Genomic DNA, 20,572 nt, shown 5'->3' on the forward strand with positions numbered 1-20,572 from the left:
TTGGTGAGGAAGGGGTCAAGTATGTTTTTCCCTCATTGGTTCCATCGCCACCTGCCGCATACCCAGTCTAGCAGCTATATCCTTCAGGACTCGGTCAGCAGTGGTGCTACCGAGCCACTCTTGGTAATGGACTTTGAAGTCCCCCACCCAGAGTACATTCTGTGCCCTTGCCTCCCTCAGTGCTTCCTCCAAGTGCTGTTCAACATGGAGGAGTACTGACTCATCAGCTGAGGGAGGACGGTAGGTGGTAATCAGCAGGAGGTTTCCTTGTCCATGTTTGACCTGATGCCATGCGACTTCATGGCGTCCAGAGTCAATGTTGAGGACTCCCAGGGCAACTCCCTTCCGACTGTATACCACTGTGCTGCCACCTCTGGTGGGTCTGTCCTGCCGGTGGGACAGGACATACCCAGGGATGGTGATGGCAGTGTCTGGGACATTGTCTGTCAGGTATGATTCTGTGAGTATGACTATGTCAGGCTGTTGCTTGACTAGTTTGTGGGACAGCTCTCCCAACTTTGGCACAAGCCCCCAGATGTTCGTAAGGAGGACTTTGCAGGGTCGACAGGGCTGGGTTTGCCGTTGTCATTTCCAGTGCCTAGATCGATGCTGGGTAGCCCGTCCGGTTTCATTCTTTTTTATTGACTTCGTAGCGGTTAGGTACAATTGAGTGGCTTGCTAGGCCATTTCAGAGGGCATGTAAGAGCCAACCACATTGCTGTGGGTCTGGAGTCACATGTAGGCCAGACCAGGTAAGGACAGCAGATTTCCTTCCCTAAAGGACATTAGTGAACCAGATGGGTTTTTACAACAATCGACAATGGTTTCATGGCCGTCATTAGACTAGCTTTTTAATTCCAGATTGATTAATTGAATTCAAATTCCACCTTCTGCTGTGGTGGGATTTGAACCCATGACCCCAGAGCAATACCCTGGATCTCTGGGTTACTAGTCCAGTGTCAATACCACTTCACCACTGCCTCCCCATTAGTATTAATTTCCTCACTCTTTTTAGCCCCTAGGTTACTGTCTATTTCTGGTATGAAACTTATGTCTTATACTGTGAAGACAGACACAAAATATTTGTTCAATGCCTCTGCCTTTCCTCATTCCCCATGATAATTTCTCCTGTCTCTGCTTCTAAGGGGCCAATGTTTACTTTAGCTACTGTCTTCCTTATACATTTATAAAAGCTCTTACGACCGGTTTTTATATTTCTGGCTAGTTTACTCCCATATTCTTTTTTTCCCTTTTTATCAACTTTTTGATGGCCATTTGCTGATTGTTGAAATACTCCCAGTCTTCAGACTCGGCTACTGTTTTTTGCAACATTGTATGCCTCTTATTTAAATCTAATACTATCCTTAACTTTCTGAGTGAGCCACAGTTGAGTCTTTCTTGCTGAGGTTTTGTTTTTCAATGGAATATATTTTTGTTTATACTCTAGAATTGGCCTTTATAGCCACTCCAGGCGCTGCTTCACAAACCACTGACCACCTCCAGGCGCTTACCCATTGTCTCTCGAGACAAGGAAGGAGGCCCAAGAAGACCAAGAAGATTTTTGTTGAACATTTTGAATTGTTTCCTTAAATGTTTCCCACTGTTCATTTAGCGCCATACCTTTTAGTCTACTTACCCAATTAACCATAGCCAGTTCTCCTCTCATACCTATGGAATTGGCTTTGTTTAAGTTTAAGATTCTTGTTTGTGATTGGAGCATGTCACTTTCAACTTCACATTAAACTAACAGAGATGGGGGAGGTTTCAGGTGAAGGGAGACTTAGAAATCCAAAGAGAAAGGTTGAGGCATCAGAACAGTATCGCATTGTGGGTAAAGACTGGGAAAGGAAGGGACAGAAAGTTTAACAGAAATTGTGCATCAGCAAATAGGGTCACTGCAGGGAATAAGAACAAAGAACAAAGAAAATTACAGCACAGGAACAGGCCCTTCGGCCCTCCAAGCCTGCGCCGATCCAGATCCTCTATCTAAACATGTCGCCTATTTTCTAAGGGTCTGTATCTCTTTGCTTCCTGCCCATTCATGTATCTGTCTAGATACATCTTAAAAGACGCTATCGTGCCCGCGTCTACCACCTCTGCTGGCAACGCGTTCCAGGCACCCACCACCCTCTGCGTAAAGAACTTTCCACGCATATCCCCCCTAAACTTTTCCCCTCTCACTTTGAACTCGTGACCCCTAGTAATTGAATCCCCCACTCTGGGGAAAAAGCTTCTTGCTATCCACCCTGTCTATACCTCTCATGATTTTGTACACCTCAATCAGGTCCCCCCTCAACCTCCGTCTTTCTAATGAAAATAATCCTAATCTGCTCAACCTCTCTTCATACCAGGCAACATCCTGGTGAACCTCCTCTGCACCCTCTCCAAAGCATCTACATCCTTTTGGTAATGTGGCGACCAGAACTGCACGCAGTATTCCAAATGTGGCCGAACCAATGTCTTATACAACTGTAACATGACCTGCCAACCCTTGTACTCAATACCCCGTCCTATGAAGGAAAGCATGCTGTATGCCTTCTTGACCACTCTATTGACCTGCGTTGCCACCTTCAGGGAACAATGGACCTGAACACCCAAATCTCTCTGTACATCAATTTTCCCCAGGACTTTTCCATTTACTGTATAATTCACTCTTGAATTGGATCTTCCAAAATGCATCACCTCGCATTTGCCCTGATTGAACTCCATCGGTCATTTTTCTGCCCAACTCTCCAATCTATTTATATTCTGCTGTATTCTCTGACAGTCCCCTTCACTATCTGCTACTCCACCAATCTTAGTATCGTCTGCAAACTTGCTAATCAGACCACCTATACCTTCCTCCAAATCATTTATGTATATCACAAACAACAGTGGTCCCAGCACGGATCCCTGTGGAACACCTACTCTCTGTCCCCTGTTGCCCAGAATAGAAGTAAAATAAAACTGAAATTAAAGGTTCTTTATCTGAACACACAAAGCATCTGCAATAAGATAGACCCTTTCAAGTTGCTGTACCATGATCTCTCTCTCCTTCATTTTAACTAGTGGAGCCCAGCTAAAACTTAACATGCTGTAACAAAAAAGTTGGTTGACATTAATACTGAAATGCACAAAACACAATTTACTGGGGGTTCTCATCTATTCGTGACAGGGACAAAGGATTGGTCGGCCCAGTTCCCAAAGAATATGGCCTCGCTCTGGTTACGATTTATTTTGGCTCCCGAGGCCAGTTTGAATTAGTCGCAGATGCTGATCAGCCTGCGAACTTAGCGGATCCAAGCATAAGATGGTGACATTATCCATGTGCAGGGAGGCTTTGACCTGAGTGCCTCTGCTGCCTGGGATTGTCACCCCTCTTATGCCCGCATCCTTCCTGATGCACTCGGCAAAAGGTACGATACAGAAACAAACAAGACAGGGGAGAGAGGAAGCCCCGTCTGACTCCAGATTTGATCAGAAGACTTTCCAATTCCCACCCATCGGTTGAGACTGCACTACTGATGTTTGTGTAGAACAGCTGGATCCAATTGCGGGTTCCCTCCCCAAACCCCATTTTGGAGAGCACGTCCATCATCTAGGTGTGCGATATCCTGTCAAAAACCTTCTGGTCCAAGCTGGTGAGGCAGGTGTGCACCCACTTTGTTCCATACATAGGCGATCGTATTGCTGAGTAGAGCGAGGCTATGAGATCTTCCTGCAGGAACAGTACAGGTCTGATTGGGGTGAATCACCAACTCTAGAGCAGACATGACCCAATTGGCGATGACCTTGGACAGAATTTTGTAGTCTCCATTAAGCAGTGAGATGGCTGCCAATTTCTTATTTCTGCCCTCTCCCCCTCCTGCTTGTAGATGAGGGTAACGATACCTTTCTCATGGATTCTGACATGCGCCCGGCCAGAAGCATATTCTCGTACACTTCCAGCAGGTCTGGACCGATCCAGTCCCAAAGAGTTGAATACAAGTCGACCGGTAAACCGTTGCTTCCGGGAGTTTTACTCGTCTTGCAGAACCTGACGACCTTTGTCAGCTTGTCCAGTGTTCGTGGTTTGTCCAGACTCTGCCACGGACTGTCATCTAAAGACCTCTGTGATAGATGACAGGAAGGACTGGGAGGCCATGCTGTCTGTGGGCTTCACGTCAAACAGCCCAGTGTGAAAGGATTTGCTGATCCTTAGTATGTCAGACTGTGATGACGCTACCGAACCATCCTCTTCCTTCAGGCTGCTGATCACAGAGCTCTCTTTGTGTACTCTGGAAGAAGAAGCGCGAGCACATCTCATCCTGCTCCACGGAGCAGGACTCTGGACCGGATCCAGGAGGCCTCTGTGGCAAAGAGCGAGGCCTGTTGGCTCTTGACCTTTTGGAGATCCTCCTTGATCTCAACCCCCATCGACTGTAGCAGGAGCAGATTCTGCATTTTCTGGAGTCGGGACATTTCCCTCTGTGTCTCTCTCTCACTCTCTAAACACGTTTGAGGATGAAGAACCTCTTGATGTCCATCTTGATTGCTTCCCACCAGTGCGTCGGGGACTCAGAGGGGTTTCGCGGTTCTCCAACCTTTGTAATCCCTTTTGAGCTCCTCAGTATTCTCTGGGGTCAACAGGTTTATGTTCAGTTTCCATGTCCACCACCAACCCTCTGGTCATCCTGCCACTAGGAGACAGTGGTCAGAAGACAAATACCGGCTTTATGTCCATGGATCTGACTATGAACGCTTGGGACACAAACCGGAAGTCAATCCTGGAACGGACGGACCTGTCTGGTCTCGATCAAGAGTAACTACGCTGTGCTTTGCCTGCAGGGTTGCTGAAGATATCATGCAGCTTCGCATCTTTTACTGTTTCAATCAATGTGGACATGGCGTCCATTTGACTTGTCGGCCCTGCTACATCGATGATGCAGTTGAAGTCACTGCCTGGAATGACTGGCCTGGATGTTGCCGGCAGCAATGGGAGCTGCTGAAAGATGGTCAGCTGCTCACTATTGAACAGGAGCAGAGCATTTTTGTATGTTACGTCTGCGACAAGGAGGCAACTTCACCATCTCCAAAGTTAATCTCCTTGTCTTCCTTAGACAAATTCTCCTTGCTGGAGGGCTCGGTGGGGGGAGGGTTGCCTGTCTCCTTCACAGCACAATACCCAGGCCAGAGGAACGGGAATCATTTCCCCCTGACCAGATCAGTGGCCCATGGGACCACCATCATGACCATTGCCTATAGGTGCTGAGGTGCGGTATTCCACATTCCTGCAGAAACAGCAGATCGGCTTTGACCTTGGCAAGGTACCCCAAGGTCAAACCACATTGTGTAGTAGACTTAACGCTACCCACCTTAATGGAAGTAATCTTTAAACCCATTAAAACTCTTACGTTTCTTACCACTCCAGGTGTCATTACTAATCCCAGTCCTTGGGTATGTTCCTGCATGCGCATAGTGTTTGCACACTGTTGCACAGTTGTTGGGCTCAGAAAACTATTCTGGTCGCTCATGAGGGTTTTGATCCAACAAGGTGACATCAGGGGGCCGGGGGGTGCTGGTCTTGTAGGCAGCAAGGTTTGCACTGTCCTCTGCTGGTGGTATCTTTCCCCTCTGTTCCTCCTTGAGGATGTTGCTGCTCCCGGCTTCCTGGAGCTGGAGTGCATTGGGCGTCTCACATTTGGCGCTTTGGGGTAGAGGTGCGCTGGGCCCATCACTGCTTCCAGTGTTTCAGAGCTGGGGCTCTTCTCTTCAGCTCCTTTGCGTTCTTCTGCTTCTTTTGCTGGTGTCGTCTTTCCTGCCCTTCCTCATCCGATAAGGAGCATCCGCTGTAGCCCATTTCAGACATTAGCCTTCTCTTACCGCTGGTTTGTGTGGTGGCCTATTCCCTTTTTTGGGCCGCCACCTTTGTGTCTTTCCTTTTGACCACTTACCACTCACCCGGTTGTCCCTCCGCTGGCTCCTTCTCCATTTATTCTGTCTGCTGAGGAGATGGCTTTGGGCACAGGGTTGGTTTTGGCAATTTGTTGCAGCTTCTCTCCTTTCTTCTCCTTGTCTTCCTTAGACAAATTTTCCTTTCTGGGGAGCTTGGTGGGGGGGAGGGTTGCCTGTCTCTTTCGCAGCACCAGCCACATTCACAGTTCCTTCCTCGTGCTTCTCCTTGGTTCTCGTCGCCTGTGCGTAACTGAGATAGAGTTTTGGGCCGGTCTTGTGGAAGTGGCCTGCCCCACCATTCAGGTTGCAGCACTTACTCTGCTTGCAGTCTTTTGTCTGATGGCCTTCCTACTTGCAGATCTTGCAGACCATGTGCTGCAGTTGGCTGCCACATGACCAGATTTACAACATGTACGACAAACTCTGGGCTGCCCAGCATAGATCCAGTAGCCCCGACTTCCCCCGATAGCGAAGCTGGAGGGAGGGTGGAGGATGGCTCTGCTGGCGTCCAGCTTCAAGATCACCTTGACCTGTCATTTGCTGTTCCAAATCCCAAACGGGTCCTTGACCTCGATGCTGATCCCAGTCACTTCGACATACCTGGCGAGGAAAGTAAGCACGTCAACAACAGGAATATGTAGGTTGTAGAGGTGGATGATCACCACCCGGTTCCGTTGCGACGGCAGCGTAAGCAGCAGCTCTGCTGTAAGGATTGACAGCGGCGCCTGGCTTCCTCTCTCCTTTAAAGGCCTTCAGGAACTTCATGCATCGTGACGCGTTCTTGAACGTCCTGGATCTTGTGCTAACTCTGACTGCGCTCACAGCCCAGCCACGCATTTTATAGGTAAAGCAGTTCAACAGACTCAGCAGTATTGGCAGTTGTTGCACTAAGTAACCACTAACATGCTTCATGAGGGGATCCATTTCTGAACGTCAGACTGGAGATGCTTCTGTGGATATCCTAGAAAGATTGAGAGGTCTGTGGAGAAGGTGAACTGTTGGTCCAGGAATGGAACTGAAGATAAGCCCGTGGCTCCTGGAAGAAAGTTATTAGAACATGGAATTGTTTCATGGATTTAATTGGCTTTCTTGTGGTAGACCTGGTTCTTCATTGGTTTCTTTTTGGAAAAATGTTATTGGTTATAAATTTGTGTTTTGGGATAATTAAATCTAGGGAGGTTTCATTAATAGGATATTGAGCTAATTGACATGATTTTCACTCTGGAAATACTTTTCCATGCTTTGTGAACATGTAGGTGTCCACCAGAGATGGAATTTCTAATTATCCATGTTCTTGGACATTCTACAAATCTGAAGTTAGTGGTTTACGTTAGAAAGATGAGCAGATGTTCTGAAATTGCACTTTAAGTTCTGTCCAATGGAAATATTATATTGTGTATTAACAGGTCTCTGCATTAGTTACCATGTATAGCCACGAGGAAGATATTGACAGTGCAATAGAGATCTTCTGCCAAGCTATCCAGTGGTACCAAAAACACCAGGTAAATTATCTTGCTGTGTATTTGATATTTGAATACTACACAAAAAGGACTAGTACAAGCTAAGGAAATAAAGACACATAGGTCAGACTGGAAAAGATCAACGCAATCTGTCTTGCTTTCCCAATTACATACCATGATGTAGCTCTAAAACCATAATGAGAGTGAATAAAAGGTGAACAGGCTTTCTTAAAGATGAGCTAATCATTGAACATGAAGTCAATAATGTAATATTGAACTGGTAATCGGTACCTGTGTTGTATTTCTACACTTAGGTATAGTAATTTCTTGTACCAACCTATGCTTGTAAATTGAATAACGATTACTGCTTAATTTCGTGCAAGCTTGGGATCCTAATGTTAAATGTAGCTGAGGAACTGTGTAGTTGATATGCTGTTCATTATGTTAATGCATCTTGTAGATTTCTGCTATTCTCTTTTTATTTTGTTGTATCCATGTGCACCTTTATGAATATTCCAACTTATTTAAGAAAATAAAGCTGAATTTGTCCCTGCGTCAAGTTAATAAGAACGCAAACATTCCTGAGGTATTGGTCTAACATTAGAATCTATATCCAAACCTAGAATAAGGATTTAATGTTCTTTATAGTAGATAATCAAAAGATGTTGATAGTTTATGATGGGAGGTTCATGAAATGATCATATGTCAACTCTGGATGTGGAGGATTCCTGGAAAAGTTAGGGGGAGTTGAAGTCCTTGAAGGAATAATCACACATGCATTCTGGATGGAATGGGCCTGGGACCAAGTTAAATAACTCAGCATTCATATTTGCCCATGTTTTTCAACAATAATCATGTCACTCCCCTCAGTTTGTTCACCTAATGAGCAGAGACTATAGGGCATGTCCAGCATTAGTTTAGAAACAAGAAGCCATGTCTCACCATTCTGCTTGAATCCGAGATAACTGAACAAATAGATGCGAACCATCCAATAAATATAATTTATTTGAATTTTCAGAAGACATTTGATAAATTTCTTGTCAACTTGGCTCAGTTGGTACCACTCTTACCTGTGAGTCAGAAGGTTGTGGGTTCAGGCTACTGTACAATTAATATAATTAATTAAGTTAATGTATATTTAAGTGTATAATCATTTTACAAGTGTACATTCCTGTACACAGTTTATGGAGTCATTGTGCATCCTGACACCATGGTAGCTGCGGGAAGAATGCATTGTCACATCCAGGTTGTTTTCACTTGGAGGACTGCAGCTTGAGGGCAAAGGAATCTGAGGTTATTTATGGTTGGGCATAGTGGGGAGGGGTCCTGAATATTTATGGTCATGTAGGTTTGGGTTAGTGCCGCTCATGACAGTGGGTGGGTTGGTGCACTGAAGGGTTATTTGAATGTTGGGTTATATTATGTTTTGTTGGGTTTCCCAAGAATGGGCTCCAGACTGCCTCATAGTTTCCCTACATTCCAGGAATGAGTAATGTATCAAAGGTAGATCTTCTAATATGGCACTGTAAATGATTATGTTTTTAAATATAGCCAAATACCCCAGCTCATTTGTCACTAGTAAGAGAAGCAGCCAATTTTAAGTTGAAATATGGGCGGCAGAAGGAAGCAATCAGTGATTTGGAGCAGCTTTGGAGGTATGATTTAATTCTTTTCATATATTTTAGTAATTTAAATTGCAATAAAATGAGTCTTTCAAATGTGGACTTGTGATCTGGTGCATTAGCTTTCAAATAGATGGCGAAGTCACTTTGCACTGCTTAGGGAGAGTTTTTTTTTACTTGAACTACTGGATGAACTGTCTTGTGAAAATATACCTAACTGGTGATCACTGCTTCCAATAGCAAGTATGTGCTGACACAAAGCTTCCAGTGAGGCGGAGAATAGGATATGTTTTTCAAAGGTAGTAGAATGTTGAATTACAGCCATACTACTGAGTTACCTGTTCCTTCTCACTTGGGTGATTGTGATGCAGCTGTAGCCTATTTTAAGGATAAGAAGTAAGTCTGACAGAAGCATCTGGTTGAATACTTTTTGTCCTTGGTTGGTTATGATTCTAAAGAGGTCTTCAGCTCACTCTTCACGCTGTGCTAATTGGAAATACATGGCAGCAGTGAAGCTTGGTTGGAAAGAAAACTGAAAGATTTATATATTTAAGAAGTATACAATGTGTTATAAAGTGCTTCTATTTTTTTATATTTTTTGAGGATTCGTGGTTGAAGATTGTAGAGTTGGAAGTCACTGGAAGGATTTTGTTTAAAAACACTTACTGGAAGTCATGGCTTCAGCTAAGTAAACAGCAGATGCCTTCTGACTGTGGGAGCTTTTTTTTACAGAGAAGTGACATCAGGATTTAGTGGTGGTCAGGAGTTGGTTTCATTTTGAATATTTTGAGTTAGCTGGAGGTCAGTCTGCTAAGAGAGAAGACATCAGTTCATCTTTTCTCCCCCTCTCTGAGAAAACCTGCGAATCCAGTGTGATAGCTGAAACCCCTGATGCCACATTTCTCCTGGTAAACCTGACAGATTAATCCTCAACACCACCTGAAAAGAACTGCTCCAGAAAAATCCCAGTGACAGCCGTCTACAAGTATTTGGGACGCTAGAATAAGGGGACAACTGATATCATTCCATATCTTCTCCTTTTCCTTCAATAATTAGCAAGTATTTGGCCAAAGTATTTTTTTGTCTTTTTGTAAAAAGATTTCTGCAGAGAAAACTTAATTTTTTCTTTAACTGGTATGTGTTTTAATGTTTTGCATCTTTACTGAATAAGTCTTGTTTTATAATAAATTAATTTTGTTGTTTATTAAAGAAACCTGGTTGGTGGATTTTTATTCTGAAATAAAAGAGTATATAATTGGCTGTATCGGTAACTGGGTAAACATTTAAATATATTTTGTGACCTGTGAAGAAGTGGAACTAGAGAAAGACAATACACTCCTCCCGCCTTGGTTGTAACAAATGTTAGATATAGCTGAGGAACCCCATTTGCAACATACAGTTCCTCAATGCTCTATCCAGTCCTCCTCAGCAGTTAGAACACTCTTGAAATAGTAAAAAGCCTTTTGCACGGCAGTGAACAGCACTCCTTATGCTCTTTGGAGCAAAATGCTCTTGGAACTCTTTTCTCAGATAAGAATCGAAGAAGACCTGAAGAATCTGCAATACTCTGAAATATAAACAGAAAATGCAAGAAATACTGAGCAAGTTGGGCAGCATCTGTGAAAAGGGAAACAGTTAACATTTTAGGTCTATACCTATCGTCAGAACTGGAAAATTTTAGCGATGTAACAGGGGAGGGGTAGAAAGAACAAAAGAGAAGGTCTGTGATAGGCTGGAGGGTGGGAATGATTAAATGAATAGCAGAATCTTTACCAGCACCTGCTGTTCAAAAAATGCTGCTGTACTCTTTTTATTTACCTAGCCTTTGAAGAAGGAAAGAGTTGAATTTTAAAGATATTAGCAAATTAAATTGTAACTTCAAGACGCAATCCACGGCCATTTTCATAAATACAGTTTAGTCAGTTTTCACATGTAACTCCAACAAAACTGAGTCTGATATCACTGTTATGAAGTTCATAAAAAACAATATGATTGAGAGTTGAAAATCTAGGATCAATTGACCGATCGTCGTGGCATCAACGCTTGCAAAACAGAAGATGCTTAACTTAACACTTTAGAGTAATTAAGCTAGTTTCCTAAGAACAAAGGCAGGCCCCCCCTTCACAAATACAGCCACCTACTTTTTGTTTATGTCTGGAAGAATGCTACTGATGTATGTATATATCATGATTTGTGGCATTGCTAAGTGTGATAAATTCTTTTCTGCTGTGATTAACAGTGCCACACCAGCTAACTCCTGTGGGGAGCTGAAAAGAGGCTCCATATTTATACTATCACTCTTGCACCACATATAATGTGAGAGAAGAAATTGTATGCTACTGTCCTAATTTGGTACAAAACTGCAAAGTATGATGCAGATCCTATTATTCAGCAGGACACAAAATGGCAAGCTGCTGTTTCAGTTCACCTGTACCGTAATGTGTTGTGCAATAGAAATTTAAGACATTTATTGTCCTCTGATATTAGATGAATAAAGATGAAATACTTCCTTAATGGGAAGGCAGGGGAAATCGGAGGGCGAGTCAAATCAAGGCATTATTGAATAATTTTTAAAGGCTCCTTCATATTGTATTCAGACATTTCTGCTGGTTATAAATGTACTGAGAATTGGAGTGTTCTAAGTTAGTACACATGCACCATGCACAGAAAAGTTTCCTGTGCCCTCTTTTGCCACCCCCATTTTATGGATAAAATCAAAATGCTTGGTGTTGGCATATATGAAGAATATAGGTAAAAGGTAATCATAGTTTTGGTTCATAACCAGACAACTGCTAGTTTTGTCTTTCTAGACAAAATCCTGAGGATGTCCGGACTTTGGCACAGCTCATCTCTGCATATTCATTGGTGGACTCAGAAAAAGCCAAGACGTATCCTTTTTATGCAACAACTATTTGCACTGATATAGCACATTTACTAAATCGAACATGTTGAGGCACTTTTACAGAGTACTAGCAAGAGAAGCTGAGCACCAACCCAAATGAGAATTTAGATGGGCAATTGAATGCTGGGGAGAAATGAAGGGTTTGAAAGGGTTTTTAAAGGAGTAGCAATAGAGGCAGAGGTGTCTAGACAGAATTTCAGACAGCAAATGTCTGAAAGCTGAACCAATGCAATGCTGCAATGGCAGGGGGTGGGATGTACAGAAAATTCGTAAACAAGTTGTGTTCTATAATTTGATATTTCTATGATTTAAAATATTGGTAAGGTTTTCTGATAGATTAAAAAATAATTTAAAAAAGGAACTTGAAGTGAAATTATTAAATCCTAAGCCCTTTCTATCCAGACTTAGCAAGCACCTACCTTCACCTGACACTATGTCTTTCAAAGTAGATGTTGATGCCTTAGAAAATTCGCCTGGTGCCACATACATAAGGAAGAAGGCTGCAAAAGTGGCAGGTGAAAGCCAACTGAAAGAACGTGGGTATGTGGAATGTCATTAAAATTGCACTTTTTTGTTAATGTAAACAGAACACACCAGTAGTTTTAGATCGAGGTTGCATTCACATTAGAATTGAGGCATTGGTGTGAAATGGTTTCATTGCACTCTGTTGGTGCAGTTATAATGTATAGAGTCATGGAGCGATACAGCACTGAAACAGGCCCTTCGGCACACCGAGTCTGTGCCGACCATCAACCTCCCATTTATACTAATCCTACATTAATCCCATATTCCCTACCATATCCCCACCTTCACCCAATTTTCCTACCACCTACCTACCTACACTAGGGGCAATTTACAATGGCTAATTTATCTATCAACCTGCAAGTCTTTGGCTATGGAAGGAAACTGGAGCACTCGGCGGAAACCCACGCAGTCACAGGGAGAATTTGCAAACTCCGCACAGGCAGTACCCAGAACCGAACCCGGATCGATGGAGCTGTGAGGCTGCAGTACTAACCACTGCGCCACTGTGCCGCCCATGTAGCCTAAATCCAGAATCAGAGCTAGACCTTACTACACAGAATGGAGTGAGACTCTGGAATAAGGAGTCAATCTTGCATCACTTTGGAGCTAGCTTGGACCTTTGTACACAATTCACACTCCCAAGTTCAGCATTGGTACAATGTATTACGGTTTTGCACCAACGATGAACTTGTGGGTTGTGCAGGAACTGCTAGTCATGTGTCCAGGTATTGCTTGGTTTATGTGATATGGATGACTTCATTGAGGAAGGTCGTTGGATGGAGTGCATTTCAAGGTATCATGGCTGCCTGTTGTTAACCATTCATTGTAATTAATGGACAAAAAAAATCACAGCTGCTGCTGCCTTCAATTTCCCAGGAGACGCTTCTTGTGAGCATTACTCTCTGCTGGAAGCACCAGATTTCAGGGTTGTTTCTTGTGGCTAAACTGTTGCAGGAAACACTATTTGTAAATATTAGGTGATGGTTGTACTTGAAAAAGCAAATAAGAGAAGCAAAGAGAGAGTATGAAAAGAGACTGGCACCTAGCATTAAAGGAAATCCCAAGGTTTTCTATAGGCATATAAATAGTAAATGGGTGGTAAATGGAGGAGTGGGGCCGAATATGTACCAGAAAGGGGATTTATACATGAAGGCAGGGGGCATAGCCGAGGTATTAAATGAATACTATGCATCTGTCTTTACCAAGGAAGAAGATGCAACCCAGGCAATGTTGAAAGAGGAGGTAAGTCAGACACGAGAGGGGTTTAAAATTGATAAAGAGTTAGTATTAGATAGACAGCCTATACTTAAAGTGGATAAAGTACCAGGACCAGATCAGATGCATCCATGGATGCTGAGGGAAGTGAAGGTGGAAAATCGCAGAGGCACTGGCCATAATTTTTCAGTCGTCTTTAGACTCGGGTAATGCCAGAGGACTAGAGAATTGCAGACGTTACATCCTTGTTCAAGAAAGGGTGTAGAGGTAAGCCCAGCAATTACAGGCCAGTCAGTTTAACTTCAGTGGTGGGAAAACTTCTAGAAAAAATAATTCAGGATAAAATCAATAGTCACATGGACAAATGTGAGTTAATTAAGGAAAGCCAGCATGGATTTCTTAAGAGAAAATCATGTTTAACTAACTTGCTGGTATTTTTTGAGGCGGTAACAGAGAGGGTTGATGAGGGCGATGCTGTTGATGTGGTGTACATGGACTTTCAAAAGGCATTGGAAACAGTGCCACATAATAGACTTGTGAGCAAACTTATAGCTCATAGAATAAAAGGGACAGTAGCAACATGGATATGAAATTGGCTGAGTGACAGGAAACAAAGAGTAGTGGTTAATGGATGTTTTTCGCACTGGAGGAAGGTTTGTAGTGGAACTCCCCAGGGATCACTGTTGGGACCCTTGCTTTTCCTGATATATATTAATGACCTAGACCTTGATGTACAGGGCACAATTTCAAAGTTTGCAGAACTTGGAAGCATTGTGAACTGTGAGGAAGACAGTGTTGAACTTCAAAAGGACATCAGCAAGTTGGTAGAATGGGCAGACAGGTGGCAGATGAAGTTCAATGCAGAGAAATGTGAAGTGATTCATTTTGGTAGGAAGAACATGGAGAGACAATATAGAATGAAGAGTACAATTCTAAAGAGGGTGCAGGAGCAGAGGGACCAAGGTGTATATGTGCATAAGTCATTGAAGATGGCAGGACAGTGGTCAATACATACAGTATCCTGGGCTTTATTAATAGGGGCATAGAGTACAAGAGCAAGGAAGTTATGTTGAACTTGTATAAGACAGGTTTTTTTCAGGTTGTTTTTCTTCAGGTTTGCACTTGCTGCTGTTCAATATTCAGTGTATTCACACCTAATCTGTACTAATGCTTTGTCTTTCAACACACCATTAACATATTGTTTGCCTGTTCTCCGTGACCTTTTGGTCAGCTATGTGGCCTGGTCCAATCTGCACCTTCTCCTTTGTTATCTCTTGCCCCACCCCCACCTCGCTTGTTTATAATCTGTGACTTTTCTAATATTTGTCAGTTCCGAAGAAGGGTCACTGACCCGAAACGTTAACTCTGCTTCTCTTTCCACAGATGCTGCCAGACCTGCTGAGTGATTCCAGCATTTCTTGTTTTTGTTTCAGATTTCCAGCATCCGCAGTATTTTGCTTTTATTATTGTATAAGACACTAGGTCGGCCTCAGCTGGAGTTTGCGTCCAGTGCTGGGCGCCGCACTTTAGGAAAGATGTGAGGGCATTGGAAAAAGTACAGAAAAGATTCACAAGAATGGTTCTAGGGATGAGGAATTTCAGTTATGAAGATCGATTGGAGAAGTTAGGACTGTTTTCTTTGGAGAAGAGAAGGCTGAGAGGTGATTTGATAAGAAGAGGTATTCAAAATCATGAGGAGTCTGGACAGAGTAGATAGAGAGAAACTGTTCCCATTCGTGAAAGGATCGAGAACGAGAAGGCACAAATTTAAAGTATTTGGTAAGAGAAGCAAAAGTGACATAAGGAAAACTTTTTCATGCAGCGAATAGTTAAGGTCTGGAATGCGTTGCCTGAGAACGTGGTGGAGGCAGGTTCAATTGAAGCATTGAAAAGAGACTTAGACAGTTATATGAAAAGGAAGAATGTGCTGGGTTATGGGGAGAAGGCGGGGGAATGGAACTGAGGGAGTTGCTCTTTCAGAGAGCCAGTGTGGACATGATGGGCCGAATAGCCACCTACTGCACTGTAACGATTCTGTGATTGTGATTTACATCTGAATTTGTTTGATTTCACTTTACGTGGTGTTAAGAATATCATTTGATGCTGCATTATCTATGGAAAGCCTCATTTCTTTGAAATTCCCACAAATGCAATTGATTTCTGCACCTTTAACTGGAACATGCAAAACTAGGAAACTTATTCCATTCTGTTTTGGTTACACTATTTTTATTATCGCTGCTTTTTTTTCTTTTGCAGACAAGGAGATACAAAGAAAAAAAAGAAGAAAAAGAAAGGTTTATTTTTCTGTGGCTTGTTTTTCCCCCTCTGCCAGCAGTTTGAAATAGCCGCCTCTGTTTGTGATAATCTTTGTTGTTAGTTTAGAATGTGTTACTTTGGATAGAGTAGCTCCGGCCCCCACCCCCCACCAACACCACTCCCAAGTAATGCTCTCATTGTAACCACAAGCAGTGTGTTCAGACAGTTTTACAAATGGATTCGATGTTGGAAATTATTACACAAGTTTTCCCTGGCCCCATTCACACCAATCCTCCATTTGCCCCTTTCCCTCCCCACGCCCCCTCCCTTTTGGGTCCCCCGCCCCCTCCCCTCCTCTCCCCATTCGCTCCCCCACCCCTCCCCCGCACCTCCCCTCCCCCTGTCCCCCTCCCCCGCCCCCCCCCTCCCCCCTCCCCTCCCTTCCCTCCCCTTCCCTTCCCTCCCTCCCCTTCCCTTCCCTCCCCCCTCCCCCTCTCCCCTCCCCTCCCCTGTCCCCCCCTCCCCTCCCCTGCCCTCCCCTCCCTCCCCGACCCCCCCTCCCCGTCCTCTTCCTCCCCACCCCTCCCCTCCTGGAAAAGCCTGTGAGTTACTGCCTCTAAATTAAGAGAATGTAGCGAATGAAAATATTCACAATGATTCCACTTTATTGAACTAAACCCAACATCCAACATGTATTATAGTAAAAACTATATGTGGAGAGAGAAGCAGAGTTAACGTTTCAGTTCTGTGACTTTTCATCAGAATTGGCAAAGGTTAGAAAGGAATTAGGTTTGAAGTAAGTGAAGGTATGGGGGGATTTGGTGGGAAAGGAAACAAAAGGGAAGGTTTGTGATAGGGCAGGAGAGATTAAATAACAAAGCTGTCATGGGATAAAGGCAAACAGTGTGTTAATGCTTGTGGTGAAAGACAAAGCTTTAGTCTAGAGATTGTTAATGGCAGAGTAATGAGCAACTCTGTTCACATGAAAAAATAGGCACATGATTAAAAAAGAAAATAATAAAAAAAACAAGAATTTTTTTTGTAGGTTAGTCATGCTCTGAAATTGTTGAACTCAAGGTTGTGTCCGCAAGGCTGTAGAGTGCCTAATCAAAAGATCAGATGCTGCTCCTGGAACACTGCAGCAGGCCAAGAATGGAAATGTGGACAGGGGTGCGGTGGTAGGGGGTGTTGAAATGGCAAGCAACCGGAATCTAGGGGTCATGCTTTCGGACTGAGCGGAGGTATTCCGCAAAGCGGTCGCCCAACCTGCATTTGGTCTCTCCAATGTAGAGGCAACTGCTTTGTGAGCAGCGAAAACAGTGTACTAAATTGAAGGAAGTACAAGTAAATCGGTGCTTCACCTAGAAGGAGTGTTTGGGGCCTTGGACGGTAAGGAGAGGGGAGGTAAAAGGGCAAGTATTATACCTGCGATTGCTCATTACTCTGCTATTAACACTTTCTCTGGACTAATGCTTTGTCTTTCACCACAAGTATTAGCACACACTTTACCTTTGTCCCATGACAACTTTGTTATTTAATCTCTCCTGCCCTCTGCCCTATCACACACCCAACACCCCCCTTCACTTGCTTCAAACCTAATTCTTTTCTAACCTTTGCTAGTTCTGATGAAGGGTCACAGACCTGAAACGTTAACTCTGCTTCTCTCTCCACAGATGCTGCCTGACCTGCTGAGTTCTTCCAGCACTTGGTTTTTATTTCAGATTTCCAGCATCTGTAATTTTATTTTTATCCATCATGTATTATTGATCTGCTTATCTTTTATTGTACAGGTAAACTGCCCAAAAATTATGATCCAAAAGTGCCTCCAGATCCAGAACGATGGCTTCCCATGCGGGAACGCTCATACTATCGTGGGAGAAAGAAAGGGAAGAAGAAGGAACCAATAGGAAAGGGAACTCAAGGAGCAACATTGTCTGCAGCAGCAGAACTGTGAGTGTTGGCCACTGTGGGACTGTTACTCACAATGTGCCAATAGTTAAGAATACGACACAGTATTTGGCAAAGAATAGTGAAGTAATTTGATTGTATCAGATGTAGAGGCATAATGGCCTCTTTCTCCATTCCTGCCCTTGATAACAGTCTGAGATTAAGCCAGTCTGTTTGTGACTGTGGTGTTACATTTGACCCCAAGATAAGCTTCCAACCTCATTTATGTCATCACTAAGACCGTCTATTTCCATCTCTGTAATATCGCCCGACTTCGTCCCTGTCTCAGTTCTTCTGCTGCTGAAACCCTCATTCATGCCTTCGTTACCTCTAGACTTGACTATTCTAACGCACTTCTGGCTGGTCTCCCACGTTCTACTGTCCATAAACTGGAGGTCATCCAATACTTAACTTGCACCATGTCGTGTTCCCCTATCACCCTTGTGCTTGATAACCTCTGTTGGCTCCCGGTCAAGCAACGTCTTGATTTTAGAAGTCTCATTCTTTTTTTCACATCTCTCCATGGCCTTGCCCCTCCCTATCTCTAATTTTCTCCAGTCCCACAACCCTCCAAGATATCTGCGTTCCTCTAGTCCTGGCCTCTTGTGCATCCCCGATTTTAATCATTCCACTGTTGGTGGCCATGTCTTCAGTTGCCTAGGCCCCAAGCTTTGCAATTTCCTCCCTATACACCTCTGCCTCTCCACCTTGCTTTCCTCCTTTAAGACACTCCTTAAAACATACCTCTTTGGCCAAGCTTTTGGTCATCTGACCTTTTATTGCTCGATGTCATACTTTGTTTTAGAATGCTCCTGTGAAGCACCTTGGCAAGTTTTATTAAGTTCAAGGCGCTATTTAAGTATTTGTTGTTGTTTTGTGCTGTAAGATTCCAGGGTTCTAACTGCACGCAGCTCTGACCCTTTTCTATGATTCTGTGGTGTTTGGGGTTTCCAGGTTTTGCCTTGCCTGAGGCCCATAAACTTTAGATCCATGTTTCCACTAATTTGCAAATTACCGCATTCTTAGCTGAGCTGTTCCAGTACAGCTACAATACTGGTATCTACCTGACAATGTGGAAACTTGCCCAGATATGTCTTGTCCACAAAAAGCAGGAGTAATTCAATCCAGCCAATTACTGCCCCATCAGTCTACTCTTGATCAGCAGCAAAACGATGGAAGGGGTCATCGACAGTGCTATCCAGCAGCACCTACGCAGTAATAACCTGCTCCCGATGGTCAGTTTGGATTCTTCCAGGCCCACTTGGCTCCAGACCTCTTTACAGCCTAGGTCCAAACATGACAAAAGAGCTGAATTCAAGGGGTGAGTTAAGAGTGGTTGCCTTTGACCTCAAGGCAATTGAGGAGTCCTAGCAAAATTGAAGTCAGTGGGAAATCGGGGTAAAACTATCCACTGGTTGAAGTCATATCTAGTACAAAGGAAGATGGTTGTGGTTGTTGGAGGCCAATCATCTCAGCCCTAAGATATTACTGCAGATGTTCCTCAGGGTAGTGCCCTAGGCCCTACCACCTTCAGCTGCTTCAGTGACCTTCCCTCCATCATAAGGGGATGGTTCACTGATGATTGCACAGTGTTCAGTACTATTTGCGACTCCTCAGATACTGAAGCAGTCCATGTCTACATTCAGCAAGACCTGGACAACATGAAGGCTTAGGCTGATAAGTGGCAAGTAACATTCGTGCTACACATGTGCCAGGGAATGACCATCTCCAACAGACGACAATCTAACCATCTTCCTTTAACATTCAACGGCATTACCATTGCTGAATCACCCACCATCAACTTCCTGGGGTTACCATTCACCAGAAACTTAACTGGACCAGCCATATAAATACTGTGGCTGCAAGAGCAGGTCAAAGGCTAGGAATTCTGCAGCAAGAAACTACCCTCCTGACTCCCCAAAGCCTGTCCACCATCTACAAGGCACAAGTCAGGAGTGTGATGGAATACTCTGCACTTGCCTGGATGGGTGCAGCTCCAACAACACTGAAGAGGTTTGACACCATCCAGGACAAAGCAGCCCGCTTGATTGGCTCCCCATCCACCATCGTAAACATTCACTCCCTCCACCACTGGCGCACACTGCAGAAACTCTCCAAGCCTCCTTCAACAGCATCTTCCAAACTCCTACCAGCTAGAAGGACAAGGATAGCAGATGCATGGAAACACCACCACCTGCAAGTTCCCCTCCAAGTCGCACACCATCCTGACTTGGGACTATATCGCCGTTCCTTCACTGTCACCGGGTCAAAAACATAGAACTCCCTTCCGAACAGCACTGTGGGTGTACCTACACTAGATGGACTGCAGCAGTTCATGAAGGCAGCTCACCACCACCTTCTCAAGGGCAATTGGAGATGGGCAACAAATGCTAGTCTTGCCAGTGATGCTCACGTTCCATGAAAGAATTAAAAACATCTCAAGTTGCTACTGCTAACAGTTCTTTGATGGATAAATCCTAAATCAGAACAAAATGAGGCAGTAGCTCTTTCCAACCCTCCTGGCTCAAAAAACTTAAACTAGACAAACCAGCAGTTAAGAAACATGAGTACAAATATGACTAAATTGTATGAATTTGAGGGCTGTATTTAGAGGACTTGGGCCACCTGTAGCTCACAGTCCACAGCAATCTGGTTGACTCTTAACTACCCTCTGAAATGGCCTAGCAAGCCACTCAGTTGTATCAAACCGCTACAGAAACATTGAGTAAGAA

At 43.8% G+C, this 20,572-nt stretch overlaps 1 protein-coding gene across 1 annotated transcript in view; it reads left to right on the top strand.

The window, feature by feature from the left end:
* srp72 (signal recognition particle 72) overlaps positions 1-20,572 on the top strand; it is a 138,156-nt gene that overhangs the window by 105,491 nt on the left and 12,093 nt on the right. The window contains exons 13-18 of the mRNA XM_068047482.1: positions 7,320-7,415; positions 8,925-9,028; positions 11,806-11,883; positions 12,300-12,437; positions 15,894-15,931; positions 17,684-17,843. Of these exons, the coding sequence (XP_067903583.1) occupies positions 7,320-7,415; positions 8,925-9,028; positions 11,806-11,883; positions 12,300-12,437; positions 15,894-15,931; positions 17,684-17,843 (614 nt within the window). The remainder of the gene's footprint in view (positions 1-7,319; positions 7,416-8,924; positions 9,029-11,805; positions 11,884-12,299; positions 12,438-15,893; positions 15,932-17,683; positions 17,844-20,572) is intronic.

Source organism: Heterodontus francisci, chromosome 1 (genome assembly GCF_036365525.1).
Source record: "Heterodontus francisci isolate sHetFra1 chromosome 1, sHetFra1.hap1, whole genome shotgun sequence".
NCBI lineage: Eukaryota > Metazoa > Chordata > Chondrichthyes > Heterodontiformes > Heterodontidae > Heterodontus > Heterodontus francisci.